Source organism: Scyliorhinus canicula, chromosome 11 (assembly GCF_902713615.1).
Source record: "Scyliorhinus canicula chromosome 11, sScyCan1.1, whole genome shotgun sequence".
Taxonomy (NCBI): Eukaryota; Metazoa; Chordata; class Chondrichthyes; order Carcharhiniformes; family Scyliorhinidae; genus Scyliorhinus; species Scyliorhinus canicula.
The window spans coordinates 85,892,718-85,917,792 of NC_052156.1; the positions used below are offsets into that span (position 1 = coordinate 85,892,718).

Genomic DNA, 25,075 nt, shown 5'->3' on the forward strand with positions numbered 1-25,075 from the left:
CTGCACGCAGTATTCCAAATGTGGCCTAACCAAAGTCCGATACAACTGTAACATGACCTGCCGACTCTTGTACTCAATACCCCGTCCGATGAAGGCAAGCATGCTGTATGCCTTCTTGACCACTCTATCAACCTGCGTTACCATCTTCAGGGTACAATGGACCTGAACTCAAGAAGGTCAATTACCTACACTGGGCAGCACGAGTGAGTAGACACCAACCCCCCTCCCTCCCCCCCACCTCTACAAGGGAGCATCCACCCACCCCCCAAACCCCATGCAACCTTCAGCCCCCCCCCTCCCCTCCCCCCACAAACTCCCCTTTAACACTGCCTTGACACTCCTCCCCCCCACTGTGAACCACACATGTGGCTAACAATGCCCTCTCTGTGTTCCCGCAAGAAAAGCTCTCCCACAAGTGAGGTCCCTGACTGGCAGTGGGGTGCCAGACACAAGGAGGTGACCGGGGATATATCGGTTACCCATGCAGAGGCTGGTGGACGCCGCAGAGGTGAGGAACCACTGGGCTCCAACCGTGGACCAACTTGAATTGTATCAGGCTAAGCCTGGCACACGATGAGGTTGCATTGACTCTACTCAGGGCATCCTCCCACAACCTTCTAACTCCTTGCCTAATTCTTCCTCCCAATTTCGCTTCACTTCCCCTATCGGGGCTCCGGGGCTCCCTCCCATTCTCATGCTTATGATAGATTTCCGAGACCTTCTCCTCCCCCACTTCCATTTTCGACACTACCTTGTCCTGTATCCCCTGGGGCAGTAGGTGCAGAAAGGTTGAGACCTGCCTCCGCGCAAAGTCCCTCACCTGCAGGCTTCAGAACCCATCCCCCCCCCCCCCCCCCGGCGCAAACCGGTGGTTGCCACATATAGGTGTCCTAATTTCTCCCGTATTTTTACATTGCTGATATAGTTCAGATTCAGAAATAAATTTGGTGGATAGTCAAAGCTTGAGATTTGAAATGTCCTGCCACTCTGTAACTAAAATTGTCAGCAGCAGTGTACTTCTTTTTCTCTCAGAAGATAGAAACAAAACATATTATTCAGCAACCAATCAGCAAAACGTAATGTTCGTCCTCTGCTACATGGGTGCTAATAATTGCATGTTGGAAGAATGGGTCTGAAGCAAGCCTGTACCTTAAAACAGGTTTATTTCCAGGACAGGACAACAAAACAAAGTCACAGACTTCCCCAGTTCCTCCTCCTCAGTGTTCCAGCTGTCCCCATATATAGGTTCACCAATACCATCACCTGTTTAACAATGCAATTGCTTTAATCATGTAATTGCTATTAAACCTTTACAATCCAATTTTTATTGAAAAAAGTGACACCATTGCTCCGTAACAGTATGGTTTAAAAAGTATTGACAAATACAACAAAGGCTATGGGTCTTTAAGACATTCTGGCTGTAGTACTGAACACTTGTACCCCAGAGCTAGCCATGCCCCTAGTCAAATTATCCCAGTGCAGTTACAACACTGGCAACTATCCAACAATGTGCAATATGGTTAACAAAATGCAAAATAAATCCCATCCAGTTAATTAATGTCTTATTCATCTTCTCTCAATGGTCAGAAAGGTAATGGAAAACAGTGTTATCAAGTGCCACTTACTCACCAAAACCTGCTCACTGATGTTCAGTTTGGGTTCCGCGAGGGTGAGTCAGCTCCAGACTTTAGTTCAGCCTTGTTCCAAACATGGACCAAAGTGCTGAATTCCAATCGTGAGATGGGAGTGACTGCCCTTGACATCAGGTACCATTTGGCCGAGAGTGGCATCAAGGACCCCAAGCAAAATTGAAATTAATGGGAATCAGAGAATACTCTCAACTTGTTGTAGTCAGTTATTTGAGACCAATCAACTCAGCCCCAGGATATCACTGCAGGAATTCCTCAGGGCAGTGTTCTCCTAGCCCAACCATATTTTCCTTTATCATAAGATCAGAATTGGGGAGTTAATTGATGATTGCACAATGTTCACTTCCATTTACAACTACTCAGATAATGGAGCAGACCATGTTGTTACAGCATTCTGGGCAGGTGCGCGGTCAGTTCCAGTTCCACAGATCCTGGAGTCCCAACATAAGTAAATTAACCAATAATTTGTTTGTTTTCCTAAGGTCTTTCACCATTGACTGCTCCAATGAGTTACAGGCACCACATTTATAAGTAAAGCATTAACAAACCACTTATTTGTAAAACGAATAAAAGATGAACAAATAAAGGAAATAATGAAATGAAATGAAAATGAAAATCGCTTATTGTCACGAGTAGGCTTCAATGAAGTTACTGTGAAAAGCCCCTAGTCGCCACATTCCGGCGCCTGTTCGGGGAGGCTGGTACGGGAATTGAACCATGCTGCTGGCCTGCCTTGGTCTGCTTTCAAAGCTAGCGATTTAGCCCAGTGTGCTAAACCAGCCCCAACTATGGAACTATGGTCTCCTAGCCTGCCTATTCCCCAAACCCCGTTCTACCCTCCATCCAGACACACACAAGTCAGATTCACAGTAAGGGGGTAGGGGAAGAATTAAAATAACGGCAACTGAAGGAAAAGGTTCGAGATTAATCTTCGCTGCTGTGGTTGTGGCTTCTCGGTGCCGATCTTCTACGCATGCGACCCTCTGGTGAATGGATTTATACAAGAGATTTAGATCAGTTCAATTCTGTTCTTCGACTCCTCTCACTGGTGCATAAGGTCTTCTCACAGATGAACTTTTTTATAATGGGGAAGGCTCTGCTGCCGGGGAAAGGAAAGCTGAGTACTCTGCGATTGTAATTTCCGACCATGCAACTGACAGATGTGGGTTTGGAGATGGGGCCAGCTCGACAGCTGCCATGGAGTTTGGATGTGGGGCTGTTAATGGACCTTTGGTTTTGTGTAAAGATGGCTAAGGCGTTGGATGATTATGTAGAGAGGTTCAACAGGAATGGGGAGGTTTCTCCCTTGGTGTTATGGGAAGCCCTGAGGGTGGTGGTGAGAGGGGGCGATTGCATATAAGGCGCAGGTGGGTAGGGAAGTAAGAGAGGAAAGCCAGTGGTTGGTGGATGATATAAAGAAAGTGAATGGGAAGTGTCTGGAGGACCCTATCCCAGAGCTTTTGGCGAACAGGAAGCTGTAGCAGGCACAGTTTGACCTGGTGTCCACGGATAAGGCAGCACAGCAGATGAGACAGGTGAGAGTTGCACACTAAGCCAACATTTATTGCTTATCTCTCATTGCCCTTGAGATGGTGATGGTGAGCTGCCTCCTTGAACCATTAGAGTTTATTGGTATAAAAACAGAAAATACTGGAAAAATTCAACAGGTCTGGCAACATCTTTGGAACAGAGTTAAGGTTTCAAGTCCTCAGTATTTTGCTTTTATTTTCCAGTTGCAGGTGGCATGGTGGCATAATGGTTAGCACTGCTGCTTCACAGCGCCAAGGACCTGGGTTCAATTTCGGCCTTGAGTGATTGTCTCCACAGAGAATTTGTATGTTCTGCCTTTATCTGCGTGGGTTTCCAACAGGTGCTCCGGATTACTCCCACGGTCTAAAGATGTTCAGGTTAGGTAGTTTGAACACACTCTATTGCCCCTTTGTGTCCAAAGATGTGCATGTTGGAAAGGGTGTGGGATGAGATGGGGGAGTGGGCCTGAGTATGGTTCTGTTTTGGAGGGTCGATGCAGACTCGATGGGCCAAATGGCCTTCTGCACTGTAGAGATTTAGTGAGTTCATCTGGTGTAGGTTCACCTACAGTGCTGTTAGGAATGTTTCTATATTATATCAACTTGTGATCGAGTTTTAGCATTTGTTACTTATTAAATTCATAAATATTTTGTTTTCTTATCTGGAACACCAGGATGTAAGTCACCCATCAAAGTGGCCTTTTGACTGTTTTTGGCCATCTGGTTTTTGGTAAATCCCACTACTCGATATGTAATTAACTGAACATTGTATGACAAATGGTGATCTTTTATGTAAGTCACTTGGATCAGAATCTGTGTTTTCTTTCCCCCAGTCCAATTGGAGAAGTGTTCAGAGCTCGTCTGCGCCAGTTCCCATCTCTTGTGACATGCTGTACCATTGACTGGTTTAATGAATGGCCAACCGAAGCACTCATGTCTGTTGCTGAAACCTACCTAGGGGAGCTGCCGGAGCTCGATGGCAGGCCAGATGTCCTGTCTGCACTGGTGAGTCTTCAATTGTTGGGATCGTCAACTTCAACTGGCTCTGCATAGTCATAAAGCTTTTGTAGAATGGAAAGAGACCCTTCAGCCCATTGTGTCCACACCGGCTATCATGCACCTATCTACTCCAGGCCCACTTTCCGAACTTGGTCCATAGCCTTGTTTGCCAGGGCATTTCAAGTGCTCATCTAAATACTTCTTAAATATTGTGAGGGTTCCCCCCTCCATCACCCTTTCAGGCAGCGAGTTCCAGATTCCAATCACCCTCTGGGTGAATTTTGTTTGCCTCACAGCACACCTAAACCCCCCTACCCATTACCTTAAATCTATGTCCCCTGGTTATTGGCCTCATTGCTTAGGGGAAAGGTTCCTTCCTATCCACCCTATTCATGCCTCTCGTAATTGAATACACTTTAATCAGGTGAGCCTTCTCTGCTCCAAGGAAAATGACCTCAGCTAAACCAGCTTTTCTTCATAGGTGAAATGCTTCAGCCTAGGCAACATTCTGGTGAATTTCTTTTGAACCCTCTGCAGTGCAATCACTCCCTTCCTATAGTGTGGCAACCAGACTGCACACAGTACTCCATATGTGTCCTAACCACCATTTTATACAGTGCCATCATAACTTCTCTGATCTTACATTCCATGCCTCATCTAATAAAGGCAAGTATCCCATATTCCTTCTTAACCATCTTATCTACATATCCTGCTGTCTTCAGAAATCTATGGACATGTACATCTTAGGTCCTTCTGATCCTCTGTTCTTCCTAGTGTCTTACCACTAATTGTATATTCTCTTGTCTTGTTAGCCCTCACAAAATGAATTACCACACACTTTTTAGGGTTAAATTCCATTTGCCACTGTTCTGCACATCTAACCAGCCCATTTATATCGTCCTGTAATCTGAAGCTTTCCTCCTCACTATTTACTACACCACCAATTTCTGTGTCATGTGCAAACTTACAGATCATGGGTTGAATTTTCCGTTCCGCCGCACCACTTTTCTGGTGCCACCCCCTCCCCTCCCCCCCCGCCGGCAGTGGGATTCTCCATCCCGCCAACCGGCCAATGGAATTCCCATTGTGAGCAGCCCCACGCTGTCTGGAAATCCCCAGGCATGGGTGCGCTGTCGGTGCAACGGAGAATCCCAACAGCGGAGAATCCAGCTCCATATCTCCAACATTCATATCCAGATCATTAATGAACACTACAAACAGCAAGGGACCCAGCACCTATCACTGCAGAACACCACTGGACACAGGCTTCCACCTTCGATTATCACTCTGCCCCTTCCACTAAGCAAATTTTGTATCCAATTTTCCAAATTGCCCTGGATCCCATGGGCTCTCACCTTTTCTAAAAATATTTTTATTCCAGGCATTTTACGTATGAACATAAAAATATCAGAAGACCAATACATCAACATGAACAAAAACCACAAGTCCCCAACTTTCCACGATACCAACACCCCAACACACCCCACCTTCCTTATTTTTGCCTCTTCATCGGCCGCCCCCCGCACACCCCCAATTCCATCCCCCCGACCCATCAATTCATCTTGAAGAAATCAGTGAACGGTTTCCATCTCCAGGTGAACCCCTCTTTCGACCCCCGCAAAGCGAACTTGACCTTGTCCAAATGCAGAAATTCTGCCAGGTCACTCACCCATCCCCAGCCTTCGGCGGCTCCGTGTCCCGCCTGGACTCCCGGATCTTCCGACACACCGAATATCACCACCTCCGGACTCAGTGCCACTCCTACAACTAGAATTTCGGACATGACATCCGAGAACCCCTGCCAGAACCCTCTCAGCTTTGGACACTCCCAAAACAGGTGGACGTGATTCGCAGGCACACCGCCCACACCGATTCTTCACCCCTGTTCATCCTCGCAACCGTCATTAGGACCCTATACACCACCTTAAACTGGACGAAGCTTAACCTCACACACAATAAGGACACATTCTGCAGGGCCTCTTTCCACGTTCCGGCCCGTACCTTCCTCCTCCCATTTACACTTAATCTCCTCCACCCACTCCCATCAACGTACTGTATATATCCAACATTCCCCCCCCCCCCCCCCCCCCCCCCCCCCCCAATATCATCCTCCGACAACATCTTAATAATAATCTTTATTGCTACAAATAGGCTTACATTAACACGGCAATGAAGTTACTGTGAAAATCCCCGAGTCACCACATTCCAGCACCTGTTCGGGTACAGAGGGAAAATTCAGAATGTCCAAATTACCTAACAGCACATCTTTCGGGACTTGTGGGAGAAACTGGAGCACCCGGAGGAAACCCACACAGAGACGGGGAGAACGTGCAGACTCCACACAGACAGTGACCCAAGCGGAAATCAAACCTGGGACCTGGCACAGTGCAGCAACAGTGCTAACCATTGTGCTACCGTGCCACCCTTATCCTGCAACAAGGGCGGCACGGTGGCAAGCACTGCTGCCTCATGGCGCTGAGGACCTGGGTTCGATCTCAGCCCCAGTTCACTGTCCATGTGGCATTTGCATATTCTCCCTGTGTCTGCATGGGTCTCATCCCCACAACCCAAAAAGATGTGCAGGGATGGTGGATTGGCCACTACTAAATTGTCCCTTAATTGGGAAAAAGAATTGGAAACTCTAGGTTTTAGGGCAGCACAGTGGCACAGTGGTTAGCACTGCTGCCTCACAGTTCTGAGGACCCGGGTTCGTTCTTGGCCCGGGGTCACTGTCTGTGGGGAGTTTGCACATTTCTTCCCATGTCTGTGTTATGTTTCTTAAATGAATGCTAGAAGTCGTTCAGCAGTTGAAGGATGGTTTATTGTGCTCCACAATAAATGACTTTGTTAGCTTTTACTTACAGAATAGCACTTGTAAAGATACTGCTTTTCTATGCTCTGCAACTAGGCCTGACCACACTCGAAGCCCTGAGCTCAACTTCCGTCCCTGTCCTGCTCCACCGTCTCTCCAGCCAAAGTGAGCAAGGGCGGGCCTTCAACGTCACTCTTATATGTCCCCGTGCTGCCCCCTGGTGGTACTTCCATTTCCCATCAGCCCCTTCTGTACACACTCAGGCGAGGATCACTACATCCCCCTTTTTCACTTTTTTTTTCTTAGTTGCAGAGCTGTAACTAAACACAAATTCAAACACAGTTAGGTTTATATACAAAGACAAGGTAGAGCAATGATAGTGTCAGTCCATGTTCATAAGTTCAGACGGTTGGGTGCACGTCTGATCCGGGTAGACCTCCTGAGTGGGCATGGAGATCCAGAGTCTTTTACGTCCATTTGGCCACCTGCTGCTGGAGTTCCAGGATGTTGCATGACAGAGTCCCGCAGATCTAGTGTTGGAAATACCTGTCGACGAGGTGTAACTTTTAGAAGGTCTCGCCGATTTCGTCGAAACAGTGTTCCATAGTCAGACTGCACAACGCAGGATCGTGGTGATATTTGGCGGAGAACCGTCGCCATGTTAGACCAGCGGTTGCGTTGGTTCTTTCTTTTCAAAGAAGCCACTCCTGAACCATGTTATGTTTCTTAAATGAATGCTAGAAGTCGTTCAGCAGTTGATGGATGGTTTATTGTGCTCCACAATAAATGACTTTGTTAGCTTTTACTTACAGAATAGCACATGTAAAGATACTGCTTTTCTATGCTCTGCAACTAGGCCTGACCACACTCGCAGCCCTGAGCTCAACTTCCGTCCCTGTCCTGCTCCACCGTCTCTCCAGCCAAAGTGAGCGAGGGCGGGCCTTCAACGTCACTCTTATATGTCCCCGTGCTGCCTCCTGGTGGTACTTCCATTTCCCATCAGCCCCTTCTGTACACACGCAGGTGAGGATCACTACAGTCTGCATGGGTCTCACCCCCACAACGCTAAAGGAGGTGCAGGGTAGGTGAATTGGCCATGCTAAATTGCCCCTTAATTGGAAAATAAGGGGCGTGATTCTCCGACCCCCACGCCGGGTGGGAGAATCGTGTGCGGGTGCCAGGGCGCGTGCGGATGCCAGGGCGGCGTGGCGGGAATCGCCCGCCACTCACGCGATTCTCCCACCCCCTCCAAAACAGCTTGCCGAGTTTTACGACAGGCCGCTCGGAGAATCGCCGCTCGCCGTTTCTAACGGTTGAGCGGCAATTCTCCGGCCCGCATGGGCCGAGCGGCCTGCCCAATCCGACCGGTTCACGCCGGCGCCAACCACACCTGGTCGCTGCCGGTGTGAACAGCGCGCAAACGCTGCGTGTGCGGCCTGTGGGAGGGGGGGTGGAAGGGAGGATCGAGCACCAGGGGGGTGCTCAGGAGGGGTCTGGCCCGCGATCGGTGCCCACCGATCGGTGGGCCGGCGTCTCTAAAGGACGCACTCTTTTTCCTCTGCCGCCCCGCAAGATCAATACTCCATGTCTTGCGGGGCACCCGCGGGTGACGTCATTTAAGCGCCGTCGGCTGCGTCATTTATGCAGCGGCGCTTTGACGCGGGCGCCAAGGCCCGGCGTGCAAAATTGATGCGGCGCCGCTCCTAGACCCCTGGGAGTGGGAGAATAGGAGGCGAGGAGTGGCCTCAGACGTCGGAGTGAAACACTCCGGTTTTCACTCCGGCGTCGGCACTTAGTCTCCCGTTGGGGGAATCACGCCCAAGAATTGGGCACTCTAAATTTATTTTTAAAAATAAAAATAATCCTTCTCCTGCAACACCGGAGGCGGCAGCCCCGGGAATGACGGCTACTCTCTCCTCACAAAATTCATCGCCTGCAGGTACCTAAAACCATTCCCTTTTGGCAACTCATCCATCTCCTCCAGAGCTGCAAATTTACCCCCTATAAGCAAGTCCCTAAAGTACACAACCTTCACCTGCTGCCATTCCCGGAAGCCTGCATCCAGGCCTGCTGGCACAAACTCAAGATTATCACATATCGGCACCCACTACGACAATGCCTCGAACCCAAAATGTTGCCTACACTGGCTCCACAACTGCAACGCCGAAACCACCACTGGGCTCACAGAGTACCTGACCAACGAGAATGGAAAGGGTACCAACAACAGTGCCCTCAAACTCGCCCCCCCTACACGTTGCCGCCTCCATTGGCCCTCATGCCGACCCCTCCTTCTCCGCACATTTCCTCACCATTCCAATGTTCGCCGCCCAATAATAAGTCATCGAACTTGGCAACGCCAGCCCTCCTGCCACCTCTCCAAAAACACCCTCCGCACTCGCAGGATTTTTGTCGCTCACAAAAACCCCTAAATTATTCCGTTCACTTTCCTGAAAAGGGAGTTGGGAACAAAGATGGGGAGGTTCTGGAACACGAACAAGAACCTGGCCGGCACCATCATTTTAATCGCCTGCACGTGCTCAGCCAGTGACAGCGGCAACACATCCCACCTCTTGAAATCCACCTTCATTGCCTCCACCAGTCGTGCCAAGTTCAATTTATGTAGCTGCGCCCAACTCCATGACACCTCGATTCCTAGATACCGAAAACTCACCCCCATCACCCGAAACGGCAACTCCGCTAACCTCCTCTCCTGTCCCCTAGCATTGATCAGGAACACCTCGCTCTTCCCTATGTTCAATTTGTATCCCGAAAACAGGCCAAATTCCCTCAAGATCTCCATGATCCTTTCAAAGCTGCCCGCTGGGTCCAGAATATATGGCAACAAAGTGTCCGCATACAGCGGGACTCTGTGCTCAGCTATTCCCCCCCCCCCCCCCCCCCCCCCCCACACATACACACACACAAACACACAATCCCTTTCCAACCCCTCGACACCCTAAGCGCCATCGACAACAGCTCTACCACCAAGGTGGAATGCGGGCAACACTGCCTCGTCCCCGATGTAGCCAGAAGTATCCCAAACTCGTGTTGTTTGTCTGGACACTCGCCATTGGCGCCTTGTACAGCAGCCGAACATAATGCACGAACCCTTGGCCAAACATGAACTGACTCAGCACCTCCAACAAATATACCCACTCCACCGAATCAAAGGCCTTCTCCGCATCCATTGCCAATACTACCTGTACCTCCAGCCCCTCCGAGAGCATCTCAATAACATTAAGCAACCTGCGCACATTCGCCAACAACTGCCACCCATTCGCAAACCCCATCAAGTGCTTCCTTATCACTCCCGGCATACAATCCTCTATCCGAGGCGCCAACAGCTTCACATCAACATTGAGCAGCGATATCACACGGTACAACCTACACTGCTCCGGATCCATATTCTGCTTCAAAATCAGGGAAATGGATGCCTGCAACAATGTTAGGTGGAGTTCCCCCCTACACCTCACTTCGTTATACATCCTGACTAGCAGCTGCCCCAGCTCCGCACCAAACTTCTTATAAAATTCCACTGGGAACCGGTCCAGCCCCAGGACCTTCCCTGCCTGCATCGCACCCACGCTGTCCGTCACCTCCCTCAACCCGATTGGGGCCACCAATCCCTGCACCCTCCCCTCCTCCATCTGAGGGAGCTTCAACCCATTCAGGAACCATCTCATCCCCTCCTCCTCGGGCGGCGGCACCGATCCTATAGAAGGCCTAAGATACTCCATTTACCCCCTATGGGTTTGCCATTTACCTATCCCTCTCATCCCTCATCCTACCAATCTCCCTCGCCACTGCCTGCTTCCTCAGCTGGTGGCCAGCGTTCTACTCACATGTTCCCCGTACTCACACATTGCCTCCTGGCCCTCCAGGACTGCTCTACCACCTTCCCCGTGGACACTAACCTGAACTCCATCTGGAGCCTCTACCTCTCCTTTAACAACGCCTCGTCTGGCATCACCGAGTACTTCTGATCCACCCTCAGAATCTCATCTATCAGCCATGCTCTCTCCTCTCGTTCCACCCTCTCCCTATGTGCCCGGATCAAATAAATTTGCTCCACATAGAAAAGAAATAGAAATAGAAAATCGCTTATTGTCACGAGTAGGCTTCAATGAAGTTACTGTGAAAAGCCCCTAGTCGCCACATTCCGGCGCCTGTCCGGGGAGGCTGGTACGGGCCTTCCACAGTGCCTTCCACAGTGTGGCCGTGACCTTCCCGGTTTCATTCAGTTCCACATAGCCCCAGATGGCAGCCCTCGCCCTCTTCCACACCCCGTTATCTGCCAACTGATGTGTTTTCTGTGTTGGTCTAACATCGACTGCAACTGGATGCAGTAAAACGAGAAACAGGCTTCCGACACAGGAAATGGTCCAACACTGTTTTATTGAACCTGGTGATTTCTGTACATAATCTGCTGTGGATTGACACTCGATTAACCTAACTGATAACCTCCTACTGGCTTGACCAGACTAGCTCTCTATTACATGGTGATGATGTTCATTGGCCTGTAAATTACAAATATCTCCCTAGCTGTGTCCTGTGAGAGGGAGAGCCTTAATACCCTGTGGGTTTATAATGATGGTGTCCTGTCTGGTGATTGGTTGTTCTGTGTCATGTGTGTTCATTGGTTATCCTGTGTGTCAATCACTGCCTGTCTGCATCTCATGATATACATGAGTGGATATTATGACACGAACAACCCCACATTCAAACTCCACTGCGGCTGTTGGGTCTCCCCTGCACCATCCACAAATCCACCCAGTGCGGCGCCTGTTCGTAAAACACGATCGCCGAATACTCCAGTCGGTGACCCCCGCCAGCAGCATCTTATCCATCACAAAGAAATCAGTCAGAGAGTACACCCAATGCACATGTAAGAAGAAAACTCCTCAGGAATGTCAGACCAATCTGAAATGAGGAATCAAGAGGGCTAAAAGGGGCCAGGAAATATCTTTAGCAAACAGGGTTAAGGAAAATCCCAAAGCCTTTTACTCATATATGAGGACCAAGAGGGTAACTAGAGAAAGGGTTGGCCCACTCAAGGACAAAGGAGGAAAGTTATGCGTGGAGTCAGAGAAAATGGGTGAGATTCTTAACGAGTACTTTGCATCGGTATTCACCGAGGAGAGGGACATGACGGATATTGAGGTTAGGGACAGATGTTTGATTACTCTAGGTCAAGTCGGCATAAGGAGGGAGGATGTGTTGGGTATTCTAAAAGGCATTAAGGTAGACAAGTCCCCAGGTCCGGATGGGATCTATCCCAGGTTACTGAGGGAAGTATTCAGCCTGGAGCCCAGTTACCAGTGGTGTACCGCAGGGATCAGTTCTGGGTCCTCTGTTGTTTGTGATTATCATCAATGACTTGGATGAGGGAGTTGAAGGGTGGGTCAGTAAATTTGCAGACGATACGAAGATTGGTGGAGTTGTGGATAGTGAGGAGGGCTGTTGTCGGCTGCAAAGAGACATAGATAGGATGCAGAGCTGGGCTGTGAAGTGGCAGATAGAGTTTAACCCTGAAAAGTGTGAGGTTGTCCATTTTGGAAGGACAAATATGAATGTGGAATACAGGGTTAACGGTAGGGTTCTTGGCAATGTGGAGGAGCAGTGAGATCTTGGGGTCTATGTTCATAGATCTTTGAAAGTTGCCACTCAAGTGGATAGAGCTATGAAGAAGGCCTGTGGTGTGCTAGCGTTCATTAGCAGAGGGATTGAATTTAAGAGCCGTGAAGTGATGATGCAGCTGTACAAAACCTTGGTAAGGCCACATTTGGAGTACTGTGTGCAGTTCTGGTCGCCTCATTTTAGGAAGGATGTGGAAGCTTTGGAAAAGGTGCAAAGGAGATTTACCAGGATGTTGCCTGGAATGGAACTTACGAGGAAAGGTTGAGGGTGCTCGGCCTTTTCTCATTAGAACGGAGAAGGATGAGGGGCGACTTGATTGAGGTTTATAAGATGATCAGGGGAATAGATAGAGTAGACAGTCAGAGACTTTTCCCCGGGTGGAACAAACCATTACAAGGAGACATAAATTTAAGGTGAATGGTGGAAGATATAGGGGGGATGTCAGAGGTAGGTTCTTTACCCAGAGAGTAGTGGGGGCATGGAATGCACTGCCTGTGGAAGTAGTTGAGTCAGAAACATTAGGGACCTTCAGCGGCTATTGGATAGGTACATGGATTACAGTAGAATGATGGGGTGTAGCTAAACTTGTTCTTAATCTAGCACAAAAGTTCAGCACAACATCGTGGGCCAAAGGGCCTGTTCTGTGCTGTGTTTTCTATGTTCCTTTGCCCTCAGCCTCCCAAACTTCCATGGGTTCCCCCCCTCCTCCCCCCCCCCCCCCCCCCCCCACCATCCCATAGAATCTCTGAACCCCCTCAGCTCTCTAGCCACCACCAACACCTTTGACGACTTAGGACTCATCCGGTCCAACCTCATATCTAGAACTGTATTAAAGTCGGCCCCCATTATCAGCCGATTGTGTCCAAGAATGGGATCCTCCCTAACACCCGCCTCATAATGTCCACGTTGTCCCAATAGAGGCATAAACGTTCATCAGGACTACCGCCATCCCCTCAAGCTTCCCATCTGACCATCACATATCTACCCCCCAGATAGGCCACAATGCTCCTCACCTCAAATGCCACTTTCTTATTGACCAGCACTGCCAGCCCTCTAGTCTTCATCTCCAACCCTGGGTGGAACACCTGCCCCATCCATCCCTTCCTCAGCCTCGCCTGGTCCTCCAACTTCAGGTGTGTCACCTGGAGGAACACAACGTCTGCCTTCAAACTCCTCAAGTGCTTGAAAACAAGCGACTGCTTAATCGGCCGATTCAACCCTCACACATTCCACATAACCAGCCTTGTCGGGGATGGCTCCCCACCCCCTGCCAGTCCCCAACCCCGGCCTGCATCACACATACCACCGGACACTGCTCCAAGGTGGCCGCCGCCATTTCTCCCTTCCCAATTGCGCCCCACCAACCACATCCATGTCAGCATCCCACCTCCCACCCCCAAACAATGATCCAACCCATTTACCCCTCCCCCACACCTTCCTCCTGACAACCCCCCACTTCACTCCCATTAACTAGCCCACACAGCTAGCATGGTGGCTCCTGCCTCACCCTCCCAATCTACCCCTCCCAGCTACCAGCAAACAAAAAAAAACAAGGCTCACACACCATCACCCCTCCTCCGTCGTAACCTGCCCCAATCCACCCAACCAATGTGCCCCACAATTTGCACAGAACTCCTCTCTAAATTTTATCGCACTTCTCCCAGTCCATAGGGCGCTATTCTCTGCTCCCCACGCCGGGTGGGAGAATCGCGGGAGGGCCTCCCAACTAATTTCATGACCCTATGGCGCCACCCGCGATTCTCCCACCCCCCGCTCGGAAGATTCTCCGACCCGGATGGGCCGAGCGGCCTGCCGTTCGCGACCGTTTCACGACGGCGGCAACCACACCTGGTCGCTGCCGTCGTGAAATCGCCGTGAGATGCCCATTTTGAGGCTTGTAGGGGGCCTGGTGGTGGGGAATGAGCACCACGGCTGTGCTCGGGAGGGCACAGGCCTGAGATCGGTGCCCACCGATCGTCGGGTCGGCGTCTCAATCGGACGCACTATTTCTCCTCCGCCACCCCGCAAAATCAAGCCGCCACGTCTTGCGGGGTGGCCGAGGGAAAAGACGGCCACCACACATGCACGGGTTCGAGCTGTCAGCCGTCGTGACGTCAGCCGCGCATGCGAGGGTTCGAGCCGGCCAACCTGCGCATGCGCGGCTGACGTCACATAGGCACCGCCGTCGCGTCATTCTCGGCGCGCCGCCTTGACGCAAGCGTCAAGGCCCGGCGGCCGAGAATAACGGAGCTCCGCTCCTAGCCCTAGGTGGGGGTGAATTTGGTGAGAGGAGCGGGCTCAGAGGCTGTCGTGAAACTCGGCCGAGTTCACGACGGCCTTCACGATTTTTCCCGGGAGAAGAGAATCGCGCCCATAGTCTCTCATAAAGTCAATCGCCTCCTCCAGCGAGTCAAAATTCAATTCATGCCTTTGATGCGTCACCCACAAGCAGGCAGGCCACGAAATCGCAAACATCATCCCTTCTTATAGAAGGCGGCCTTTATCCGATTATACCCGGCCCTCTGCTTGGCCAGCCCCGCACCCAGGTCCTGGTAAATCTGAAGCTCACTCCCCTGCCAGGTCTGCCTCGTCCACCTCAGGTTCTTCTCTTTATTCAAGAACCAATGCAGCCTCACCACCATTGCACTTGGTGGCTCCCCCACCTGCGGCCTCCTCCTCAGCACTCTGTGGGCCTGATCCACCTTGAGGGACTGGTCAGAGGCCCTCTCCCCATCAATTTCTCCAACATGCTCGCCACAAGCTTGGCAGCCTCCGCATTTATGATTCCTTCAGGCTCCCCACGATACTCAGATGCTGCCTGCTGGAGAACTCTCAAGGTCCTCCAATTTCTCCCTCAGTCTTTTTTGACTGCCCCCACCATCCCCATCTCTGCATCCAGTGAGGTCAGCCGATCCTCATACTTCACCACCGACTCCTCACCTTTTGGATCGCCAGGCCCTGATCCTCCTGCCTGTACTCCTCTTCACTCCATCTGCTTGATCACCGCCCTAGGTGGCTCCACCACCTTTGGCCATATCCTCTAAGGCCTCCTTCCTGCGCTACTGGAATTTGCAATTAAGAAACTCCACCAGCTGCTCCTTCGACATAGTGCTGGCTCGCTGCCCCCTTGCTCCTCCGCCATATTCTCCTGTGTTGCACCATGAAAACTTTCTTGCTACAGCTGCTCTCTCTTCCTCATGGTATTCCCCATCCATTGAGCCATACACCAGTCCCACCAGAGGTGTATTGCATTCCCTGGGCACTCATGCACCTTTTGCCCTCAAACACCACACAGTTTGGGTGAAGAAGGACCGAAACAATTCACCTTGTGCAGGAGCCACCAAATGTGAGACCACTGACTCCATGGCCGCCACCGGAAGTCCGGCCCTTACCTTCTTGATCAGTCTCCCAAGCGAGAATTTGTTAAAAGTTCTACATCAACTGAACTGTCATCATCTACACACCTAGTCACCTCCTCAAATTTTAATCAACTTTGTAAGACATGAGGCTGGATTCTCCGATTTTGGGGCGATGTCCGGAGGATCCATGGCGCTTTACATGGGAAAAATCGGCGATGACGCAGCACTGATCCTCTGACCAGCGAGGGGCTAGCAGCTGTGCCACGTAAAATGCACGGCCTTCCCGATATAAATGCATGGAGAATTGGCAGGTCCGTGGCCGCGCATGCGCATGGCAACGACCTGCAGCAGTTGGGCCGTACAACATGGCCGACATGTCCAATAATGCCCCCCTGGACGCCACTCGCCACCCCCAGGCCACCCCCCACCGGTCCTAGCCGAAGCACCTGGTCCAGCTGCACAGCTCCCGCCAGACTGTTGGCGGTGCTGGACCCAGTCCGCAGCCGCCACACCAGGTTCCTGACAGCTGAAACCATGAGTCAACCACGCGGTCGGGAATTCGGCCCATCGGGGGCAAAGCATCAGGTAACGTCCTGAGGCCGTCCCAACGGCGTGTGGCGTGCCCCTCGATGACGCTGTTTTAGAGGGGAGGGAGCATCCGAAAACAGGCGCCGATTTAATCGTAAAAAGGGATTCGCCACCCGTTCGCCGATTCCGAAATCGCCTTCGGTGAACGGAGAATCCCGCCCATGATCTCCCTTTGACAAAGCTATGCTGACGATCCTGATTAATCCTTGCCTCTCAAAGTGATGATTAATTCTGTATCTCAGCACTCCCACTCTCCCTCGCGGGGAGAGTCCAGACGATCAAAATGAACGTACTGCCCAGGTTCCTCTTCCTGTTTGGATCCATTCCGATCTACATCCCCAAGGCCTTTTTCAAAGTGCTGGACAAACTTATCATGGCGTTCGTATGGGGGGGTAAAAATGCTAGGATCCCAAAGAAGGTCCTACAAAAAACAAAATCCAGGGGGGGGCTAGCTCTCCCGAATCTACAATTCTACCACTGGGCGGTAACAGCCGAGCGAGTAAGGGAATGGATCCAGGAGCCAGAAGCCGAGTGGGTGCGTGCGGAGGAGGCCTCCTGCATGGGGACCTCCCTCCGGGCCCTCGCCACGGCAGCACTCCCATCCCCACCCAAAAAACACTCCAGCAGCCCAGTGGTGACAGCCACCCTCCAATCCTGGAACCAACTGCGGCAGCAATTTGGCCTGACCAAAATGTCGGACAAGGCTCCCACCTGCAACAACCATAGGTTCACACCAGCACTGACTGACGCCACCTTCAAAAGGTGGAGGCAGGACGGGGGGACACTGACAGTCAGGGACCTATACACGGACGACAGGATCGCAACACTGGACGAACTGACAGAGAAATTTCAGCTAGCTGGGGGGAACGAGCTACGGTACCTCCAGCTCAAAAACTTCCTACGAAAGGAGACCAGGACGTACCCACAACCACCACGACAGACACTACTGGAAGACCTACTGGACGCAAGTATCCTAGAGAAAGGGAACTGTAGCGACATGTATGACCGACTGGTAGAAAGGGATGACACCGTACTGGACGCAACAAGAAGGAAGTGGGAGGACGACCTGGGGACTGAGATAGGGTGGGGACTCTGGAGCGAAGCACTACATAGGGTCAACTCCACCTCCACGTGCGCAAGGCTCAGCCTGACGCAACTAAAAGTGGTACATAGAGCCCACTTAACAAGAAACCGTATGAGCAGGTTCTTCCCGGAGGTGGAGGAGAGATGTGAACGGTGCCAAAGAGGCCCGGCCAACCATGCCCACATGTTCTGGTCTTGCCCCAGACTTGTGGAGTACTGGAAAGCCTTCTTCGAGGCTATGTCCAAAGTGGTGGGGGTGAGGGTGGAGCCATGCCCGATAGTGGTGGTCTTCGGGGTTTCAGACCAGCCAGATCTATTCCTGGGGAGGAGGGCGGACACCCTTGCCTTTGCCTCCCTGATCGCCCGCCGTAGAATCCTGTTTGGCTGGCGGTCAGCAGCACCGCCCAGAGCTGCAGACTGGCTGTCCGACCTCTCGGAATCTCTCCAAATGGAGAAAATCAAATTCGCCATCCGAGGGTCGGACAACGGCTTCCACAGAACGTGGGAGCCATTCATGAAATTGTTCCGGGACCTGTTTGTGGCCAACGTACAAGAGGAAGAATAGTCGGGTGGCCAAGAATCAGGGGAAAATGGACGGGAATCGGGGGTAGGTAGCCGGTGGGGGGGGGGGGGGGGGGGCTACGGGTTCGTTATGGGGGTTTGATGGCTAGCTAAGGCCCAAAACAAAACTGTAAATAAATGCCTATAAACATGTGCCTCGGCCATATTGGGGAATGTAATATATGTATGCCGGCTAAAGGGGGAGCGGCCACAGTTGTTATTACGAAGATGCTTACCTGTAAATATATGTTAATTTTTGCGTGTTTTTTTTTCTCTCTCTAATAATTTGTAATTTGTTCAATATAAAACATGAAAACTCAATAAAAAACATTTATTAAAAAAAAAAAAAATTCTGTATCTCAGAATTTTTTCTAATAGTTTCCCTGACACTGAAGTTAGACTCACCGGCCTGTAAATTCCTGGTTTACCGCCCTTCTTGAATAATGGTACCACATTAGCCGTCCTCTAGTCCTCTCCTATGGCTCGAGAAATTTGAAAATTATTGTCAGAGCCTCTGCAATCTCCTCCCTTGAACCTTCTTGTTTAAATCTGCATGCAAAACTTAGGTTTCTTCATTTCTCCCCTCAAGGTCAATATGTGTGTCTTTATTCACCAAACTGTTGCAAAGAAGTCTCTGCAGTATCGAATTGAGCTTTCCCGGTACAACTATATCACACCCAAGAGCTACCTGGACTTGCTCAGCCTCTTCTCTGTGCTGATTGGTATGAAAATACAAATGCTGAGAAATGACAGAAACAGGATGAAAGGTGGTCTGGACAAGGTGATAAACTCAATTCCGTATATCGTGCTGTGGTAATCTGTGAAATATGTAATATTGAGCTTGGTCATGCAATGTGGGCGATGCAGGCTAAGCCAGCATTTATTGCCCATCCCTGAGGGCAGTTAAGAGTCAATCACATTGCTGTGGGTTTGGAACGACATGTAGGCCAGGTCAGGTAAGGACGGCAGATTTCCTTCCCTAAAGGACATTGGTAAACGAGATGGATTTTTACGACAATCGACAATGGTTTTGTGGTCATCATTAGGCATTTAATTCCAGATTTTTATTGCATTCAAATATCACTATCTGCCATGGTGGGTTTCAAACCCTAGTCCCCAGAGCAATATCCTTAGTCTTCTGGATTAGGTGTCTAGTGACAATACCACTACACCACCACCTCCCCAGTGCTAATGGACAGTAGATAGGTGCTTGCTAGCTTTGTTTCATGGTCAGTATTGAGTTTGGTGATCACAGCAGGGTGTGAGTAAGTGTGCTAACTTGCTGGACATCACATAATTAGATGCCCAGAAAAAACATGTCATTATACTTGCCCTGGACCCCTGGATCATTGGACAAAGAATTACAGATCAGTCTTTCCCCTCTTTTACCCTCCCCCTCCCCTCGGATGTTGTACTCCAGCCTGCATTTATGAAAAAACATGCAACTGGGGGCCTGAAAAGCCTTCAACTTGACACCACTCACAAAAGGCCCTACTCACTGAAGGGTTTGGGCCTGGGCCTGTGGTCTGTGGGTTTCCCAAACCATGTAAATTATTAGTCCCCTTAATATGTGAGATACGTTCTGTTTCCACAGTTGTGTGACCATATGTCGTACAAGTTTATTCAGACTTGAATTCAGATTGAGGATTTGTTTCCAATCACTTCAGTGCCCAGCATGATTGCTCATGGAACAATATTTCAAAGATTTAAATTCAGACCATTGATTTTATGCTGGCACATTTTTCGATCCGAATGCCAATCAGTGAAATCTTTCCTGAATCTTTACTTGTGTTCTACTGTAGCTTCTACGCACTGCAGAAGATGTGGCTAAAATGCAGGAAGAGTTGGAATCAATGAGACCCCTTCTAGAGGAGGCAGCACAAGACACTATAACGACCATGGAAAAAATAAAGGTACAGCAAATTTAATATGTTGGTGAATATTATCTAAAGTTAAAACAGAAAATGCAGAAATCTGCAAGAGAAAAGACTCCAATGCTGACAAGTGATTTATTTCCAGAAAGGTTAATATGGATTCATTCAAAATTGACAGGCAGAAAAAAGTCAATTGGTTCATCAAACCTGCTGCACAGCATCGTGGCTGAAGGATCATGGCGATACACTTCCTCACAGCCATATAATATTTTATGGGATAGATGTAATACCCTGCATGGGGCCTCCGGAGTAAGAATGCTTGTCTTACCCGTGCTCCTTACGGAATACGAGCTCCTCCACTAGGGGCAGGATAGCTCCACTACCGAGAGTATATAAGGTCGGCCAGTAAGGCACCGACCAGAGAAGTACCCGGTAAGGGTCCACCGGGGAGCGTAAATATACTGAGCTGGATTCTCTGTTTTTGGGACGATGTCCCCACATTTTCATTAAAAATGTGGACTTTCACGTCAGAAAAACAGGCGTGAAAGGGCCACACATTCATAGCCCTGCAGAGGGCTAGCAGTGAACCATCGTAAAACTTTTGCTGCAGATACGGGCTCCCGCACTTCTGGGACAGAGACCATGCATGGGCATGGCGGCGGCCTCCAGCAGCCGTGCCGTGCTCCAGCGCGGACTCAGACCGCGGAGCTGGACCTTAAACATAGTTCCCCGATCGGCCGCTTGCCCAACCCAGACCGACCGCCCAAAAATAGCCCGGTCCCGTTTAAGGCCCCCCCTGCCACGCTAGTATCCCGACCGGTAGGACCATGTTAGATCCACGCCGTCGGGACTTCAGCTGGTCGGGGCGGAGAATGATAGGGCGGGCCTCCAGCAATGGCCGCATGTAGGGGATATGCGGCGCGATGTACTCACCGAGTAAGCCGCTTTTCGGGGCCCAGAGAGTTGGGGAACCGACACCGGTCCCGATTACATACAGGGAAATGGATTCTTCTCCCCGGCGCTGGCCGCAATTTCGGAGTCGGGGTGTGGAGAATCCAGCCTACTGTTTCTGAATAAAACTTTGTTCTTACTTCTACTCAATTTTTAGAGCAGCACAAAGGCGCAGTGGTTAGCACTGCTACCTCACTGGGCAGAGAACCCGAGATCGATCCTGGCTCTGGGTCACTGTCCATGTGGAGTTTGCACATTCTCCCCATAAGACCATAAGACATAGGAGTGGAAGTAAGGCCATTCGGCCCATAGAGTCCACTCCGCCATTCAATCATGGCTGATGGGCATTTCAACTCCACCTACCAGCATTCTCCCCGTAGCCCTTAATTCCTCGCGACATCAAGAATTTATCTATCTCTGCCTTGAAGCCATTTAGCGTCCCGGCCTCCACTGCACTCCGCGGCAATGAATTCCACAGGCCCACCACTCTCTGGCTGAAGAAATGTCTCCGCATTTCTGTTCTGAATTTACCCCCTCTAATTCTAAGGCTGTGCCCACGGGTCCTCGTCTCCTCGCCTAACGGAAACAGTTTCTTTGCGTCCACCCTTTCTAAGCCATGTATTATCTTGTAAGTTTCTATTAGATCTCCCCTTAACCTTCTAAACTCCAATGAATACAATCCCAGGATCCTCAGCCGTTCATCATATGTTAGACCCGCCATTCCAGGGATCATCCGTGTGAATCTCCGCTGGACACGCTCCAGTGCCAGTATGTCCTTCCTGAGATGTGGGGCCCAAAACTGGACACAGTACTCCAAATGGGGCCTAACCAGAGCCTTATAAAGGCTCAGTAGCACATCGCTGCTTTTATATTCCAACCCTCTTGAGATAAATGACAACATTGCATTCGCTTTCTTAATCACAGATTCAACCTGCATGTTTACCTTTAGGGAATCCTCGACTAGCACTCCCAGATCCCTTTGTACTTTGGCTTTATGAATTTTCTCACCGTTTAGAAAGTAGTCTATGCTTGGATTCTTTTTTCCAAAGTGCAAGACCTCACATTTTCTCACGTTGAATTGCATCAGCCATTTCCTGCACCACTCTCCCAAACTGTCTAGATCCTTCTGCAGCCTCCCCACTTCCTCAGCACTACCTGCCTGACCACCTAACTTCGTATCAACGGCAAACTTCGCTAGAATGCCCCCAGTCCCTTCATCCAGATCATTAATATATATGGTGAACAGCTGCGGCCCCAATACTGAACCCTGTGGGACACCGCTGGTCACCGGCTGCCATTCCGAAAAAGAACCTTTTATCCCAACTCTCTGCCTTCTGTCAGACAGCCAATCCTCAACCCATGCCAGTAGCTCACCTCGAACACCATGGGCCCTCACCTTACTCAGCAGCCTCCTGTGTGGCACCTTATCAAAGGCCTTTTGGAAATCCAGATAGACCACATCCACTGGGTTTCCCTGGTCTAACATACTTGTCACCTCCTCAAAGAATTCTAACAGGTTCGTCAGGCACGACCTCCCCTTACTAAATCCATGTTGACTTGTTCTAATCCGACCCTGCTCTTCCAAGAATTTAGAAATCTCATCCTTAACGATCGATTCTAGAATTTTGTCTGATTGTCTGAGTGGGTCTGAGTGGGTCTCGTCCCCACAACCCAAAGATGTGCAGAGTAGGTGGATTGGCCATGTTAAATTGCCCCTTAATTGGAAAAAATGAATTGGGTACTCTAAATTTATTTTTTTAAATATTCAATTTTGACTCCTGCGTCCTTATTAAAATAGGAAAAACAGAGAAAACCTTGGGCCATTAAAGGAAAATCTACCTGGAAAATTCCCCCAACGAATCAGGAAATGTTATGGATTTAATGATCTCTATGAAGTCAATTTTTATTCATATGATCTTTACCTTAATCAACAACAGATCCAGCTCCTTCTGGAATACATTAAAAAAAAATTTGTATGCTTTGTATTACCAGAACATTTTTGCAGTTTTATTTTCTTTTTAATCTGCACTGCTTGCATTACTGTAACTTATTTTGCTCATATCATGACAGTGCTGCCTTTCCAGTTGGCATATTAATGTAAGATATATTGGCAAGGATATTGACCAACAATGTGTACTTTAAGACCAGTTCCACATTCTTAGCAGGGAGCCCTGTTTGGGAATCACAGTCACCATGCTCAGGCTTTGCAATTAAACTTGATACTTGCAATATAATTAAGTTAAGTTGACTGGGTTGGTTACGGTTTCAGAGGAGTGTGCCTACAATCAGACTAGTGAATAATCAATGGGCAGAATGCACCCAAAAAATGTCAAAGTGTGGTCTCCGACAGGAATCGCACCTTGCCTCTTGCCAGGTGGGTTGGCGTGATGCAGGTCGCAATCCACCCATGCTTAGAAATATTTTTGGAGTTGGGGGTGATTCGCACTGTGGGACCTGAAGAAGCTGGCAAAGGCGGATCCTCAAAAGGGTGCGCCGACCTCAGAGTAATACTACCGCCCATCCCCAATCACGGGCAAGGCCCCCCCCCCCCCCAACTGAATTGCTGGCAAGACCCCTCCCCAACCCGATTTTCTGGAAAGGCTACCCCACAATCGTTGGCAAGGCCCTCCCCAAAAGTAAACGACACTTCGCTATGGGTTTGCCATAAGTTCCCCCTTCAGGGACCTTCCTACCATGCCCCACCCCATAGCAGTACCAGGTTGGCACTGCCAAAGTACCAGGGGGAAGCACTCAAAGAGAGCACCTTGTCTTCCTTGGAAGGACTTCAAAGCAGAGGAAGTTCCAGCAGAAAAAAACTATGGTTAGAAACAACACCTGCTTTTTCAGATCAAAGAAAAAGGGCGGGACTCTGCGACCGTCTGTGCCAGAATCGCTACCAGCACAGGGGTGGAGAAGAGCCATTCACGCCGGAAATCCGGTGGCAGTCCTGGTAGGGGGTGGGGGAATCCGACTTCAGGGGGGGGCCTCAGCGGTAGCCAGGCCCGTGATCGGGGGCCACCTATCGGCGGGTCATGGCAATCTGAGGGGGTACCTACTTCCTCTGCGCGAGCCCACTGTGTGGGTCCGCCATGTCAGCAGCGCCCACGCCAAAGTGGGCCACCGAACATGCGCGGACCCTCTTGCAGCCACTGTGCGCTTGCACGGCCGCATGGTCTAGACAGCAGGGCCCCGTCAGCAGCCACAGCTGTGGGACGCACGCCGGGGCCCTGGAACTGTCAATCAAGAGGTTTGTAAAAGGTAATAGACTATAAAATTGAATGTAAGTAATGCTGTTCAAATATTGTAGGCTTCTCAGCAAGCCCAGAGGCTTGAGAAAGTTAAAGGGGAATTAAATTAAATGCAAAAAAGGCACTTCAGTGGTTTCCAACATATCAAAGGAAGGACTTTAACCTTCATCTGACAGATCAACAACATGCTGAAAGATAGTTAAAAGGCTTTCAAGGCTACAGAAAGAAGACTTTCCACATAGCCTCCATTCCGAGAAATTCCTGACCTGAGCCCCCCAGTCCACCCCAAGTCCCCCGATCCCCACCTCCCTGATGGACCCTCCCCTTTGGCATTCTGGAGGTAAGTGTAGAGAGGGTACTCACTCCTTGCTCCCCCTCGGTGTCCCTGGTGCCTGGTCCCTGCTTTTAGAGTCTTGCATGATTCACACCTGGGTGACTTCCCACGAGGGTGGCAAGGGTGAATGCTGGATGCCACTTCATTCAACTTTAATCACGATTAAATGAATGAGATTAAAATGAATGCACATCAGTTGTGATCAGGTTCTTGCCCTTTCTAGATGAGACTATGATCATGCCAGCTGGAGTGGGCCAGGAGAATGGGAGACCGATTTGCACCTGGCACAAATCCCGTTTCGAAACTCTCTTGCAATTCTCCCAACATAACGGGATTTGCTCCCAGCTGGAGAACCATCCCCAATATGTTCTATGTAGCCCGCATCGATGTAAGTTGTAATTGCAATTCAAATTCCTACAGCGCGAAAGGAGGCCATTCAGTCCATTGCATC

The 25,075-nt window shown here is 50.1% G+C and overlaps 1 protein-coding gene across 1 annotated transcript in view; it reads left to right on the forward strand.

Moving 5' to 3' along the window:
* Positions 1-25,075, forward strand: part of dnah1 (dynein, axonemal, heavy chain 1) — a 995,196-nt gene that overhangs the window by 695,825 nt on the left and 274,296 nt on the right. The window contains 3 exon segments of the mRNA XM_038812191.1: positions 4,012-4,183; positions 18,807-18,998; positions 20,020-20,130. Of these exon segments, the coding sequence (XP_038668119.1) occupies positions 4,012-4,183; positions 18,807-18,998; positions 20,020-20,130 (475 nt within the window).